Here is a 2,824-nt window from a genome sequence, read left to right on the forward strand (position 1 = left end):
GTGGAACTCTCCTCCTTAGACTCACTTTGGATCGGTGGGAGCTCATCCACGGCTCCTTGAGTCTCGGGATGAGTTTCACCTTCAAGGCTTTCAACCTCCAAGGCACACAAAGATTCTCCTTCACCCACCTCCTCACATGGGAGGTCTTCATCACCCTTGTCTTTAATTACCTCATGAGACTTCACCAATTCATCAAGTTCGGAGTCCACCAAGTCCACCCGCTAAATCTTCTCTACCATAGGTTGCTTCAAAGTCTTTGAGAATTCAAACTTGTACTTCTCATTGGCCACCTCACATGTAATGGTATTATCTTTGCAATTGACGACCGCTCCCATGGTCTTGAGTGCCTCTCTTCCAAGGATAAGAGGAGTATGAGGGTCCTCCTCCATATCCATCACCACAAAATCGCAAGGCACAAACAAATTCCCAATCTTGATAGGAACGTCTTCTAACTCACCGCATGGGAATTTTGTGGACCGGTCGGCTAATTGAATCACCTTTCTTGAAGGTATCATCTCGAACTTGAGCTTCTTTGCAATGGATAGTGGCATGAGGCTCACACTTGCCCCAAGATCGGCTAGTGCACCCGTGGTCTCCATATCACCAATCTTGACCGGAAGAGTGAAGCTTCCCGGATCACATTGCTTGGTAGGCAAGGTTCTTTGCACTAGGGCACTAACTTGATGAGGAAGAGTGATACACTCATCACTTAGCTTCTTTTTGTTGGAGAGGAGTTCCTTGAGGAATTTTGCATAGGGTGGCATTTGAGTCATGGCTTCAAGGAATGGAATGTTGATGTGAAGTGACTTGAGCATAGCCATAAACTTGTTGTACTTGTCATTCAATCTCCTCTCAACAATCCTCTCGGGATAAGGCGGTGGTGGTTCAAACCTTGATGGTTGATAAGATGTTGATGGTTGCTTGTCTTTCCCAACTTCCTTGCTCTTTTCACTACCTTCACCCTTCTTCTTCTCAATGCTTCCTTCAACACTATTGTCAATTATTTGACCTTGGCTATCTCCATTGACCTCTTCAACCACTTGCTCTTCACCCTCCTTGTTGTGCTCCGATTGATCACTCCTAGGCCCCTCATAAGACTTTCCGGACCTAAGAGAGATAGCTTTGATATGATGGGTGGTAGCCGGGTTGGTAGTAGGTTGGCCCGGGAGCTTCTCATTGGCTAGATTGGTCACCCTCTCGGCGAGTTGAGCCACTTGATTATCCATCATCTTCTGATGTGCGGTGACCTCTTGATGCCTTTGATCCGCTTTTCGCTCACTATTGGTTATTCTTTGATCCATGGCGGATAGGCTTGATTGGATTCTATTGAGAGTTTCCATGAGCATTTGTTGATTAGGATCATTTTGCATGGAAGGGTTGGGTTAGAAATTCTGAAATTGGTTGGGTGGTCCTTGCTTGAATGGTGCTCTAGGGTGATTGCTAGCATTTGGATTTGGAAAGGGAGCCATTTGACCCGTGTTGTGGCTTGGGCCACTTGCATCTTGAAATCTATTACCATAATTGGCATTGGGGGCTCTCCAATTATCACGTTGATTGTTCATGTACCCCATTGCCGCTACATGTTCGGGGTCTCGACCACCACAATATGATATATCATGGTTGGTACCCCCACAATTCTCACAAGAGAAAGAGTGTATTTGATTGGTGGAGGAAGATGAAGACCCTTGGCTATTTCCCAGCTTCTTGTCAATGACTTGTTCCATAAGAGCCTTGAGTGAACCTTGATCAAGCTCGAATTTGCCCGAAGCTCTCTCTTCACCTCTTCTTCTTCCACCACTCGTAGAATAGTACCTCACAACTTCCTCTATGGTGTCCTCCAATTGAGCTTGAGGCACCTTGCTAATATGTCCACCACATCCGGAATTCAAATTTTGCTTGGGTATGTCGTCAAGACCATCATAGAAGAACTTGATGAGAAGTTGCTTGTCAAACTCATGGTGTGGGCAAGCTCTCACATACTCTTTAAACCGGTCCCAAGCTTCCCCCAAAGATTCATACCTTTCTTGCCTAAATGATGAAATTTTCTGCCTCAATTCGGTTGATTTGTCTTCGGGAATGAACTTGTTCAAGAAAGCTTTGGCCGTGTCTCTCCATGTGGCCAACGAGCCGGGCTTTAGGTTTTTGAGCCACCTATAAGCCTTGCCTGTGAGCGAATACCGAAAAAGGTGCATCCGGATGTATTCTTGAGTGACTTGGTTGGTTTGGATTAAAGCACATGTCTCGAGAAATTTGTCCAAATGCTCTATCGGATCTTCATGAGCTGCTCCAGAAAATTGATCTCCACGCACCATTTGAGTGTAGTGCGGGTGGATAGTGAAATTTGTTTCCGTTGTAGGAAGTAGAATCCCACATTGCAATTCATGACTACCCGGATTACCAAAGTCACCAAAAAGAGCGCCATTGGCATCCCCCATGTCTGAAGAAATATCACTAGAAGAATCAAAGAACTCCTCCTCCTCACCCGTTTGTTCAACAAATAGTCTCCTCACTCGCCTTAGAGTGCGGTCAATGTCGAGATCGAGGTCGTGAGTAGGTGGTCCCTGTGATCTTCTAAGCATTCAACACAGCTAAGCAGACAATTAGCGAATGACAACAACGGAGAAATAAATGAAAAATAGAAGGATAGAAGTAGAAAACAATTGAAAAACAAGATAACTAAGCAATAAACAATGTTGCCATTCCCCGGCAACGGCGCCAAAACTTGATCGGCCCCCTAGGTGTCGTTAGTTCCTAAAGGTCGAGTCAAGAATAAAAAGAAAACCCACGTCCTAAACTAACCAAAGGTAGCATAGTGGAAGAGGGG

General features: G+C 45.3%; 2 protein-coding genes across 2 annotated transcripts; both read right to left on the minus strand.

The window, feature by feature from the left end:
- Positions 1-221: 221 nt before the first annotated feature.
- Positions 222-1,301, minus strand: LOC110724331. Its single transcript, XM_021903754.1, has one exon. The coding sequence runs from the start codon at positions 1,299-1,301 to the stop codon at positions 222-224; it is 1,080 nt and encodes a 359-aa protein (XP_021759446.1).
- Positions 1,302-1,382: 81 nt separating this feature from the next.
- LOC110724332 lies at positions 1,383-2,579 on the minus strand. The gene has a single exon (XM_021903755.1). It carries the CDS (start codon positions 2,577-2,579, stop codon positions 1,383-1,385), a length of 1,197 nt encoding a protein of 398 aa, XP_021759447.1.
- Between the last annotated feature and the right edge of the window lie 245 nt (positions 2,580-2,824).

The sequence above is a fragment of the Chenopodium quinoa genome, unplaced genomic scaffold (genome assembly GCF_001683475.1).
Source record: "Chenopodium quinoa cultivar QQ74 unplaced genomic scaffold, ASM168347v1, whole genome shotgun sequence".
Lineage (NCBI taxonomy): Eukaryota > Viridiplantae > Streptophyta > Magnoliopsida > Caryophyllales > Amaranthaceae > Chenopodium > Chenopodium quinoa.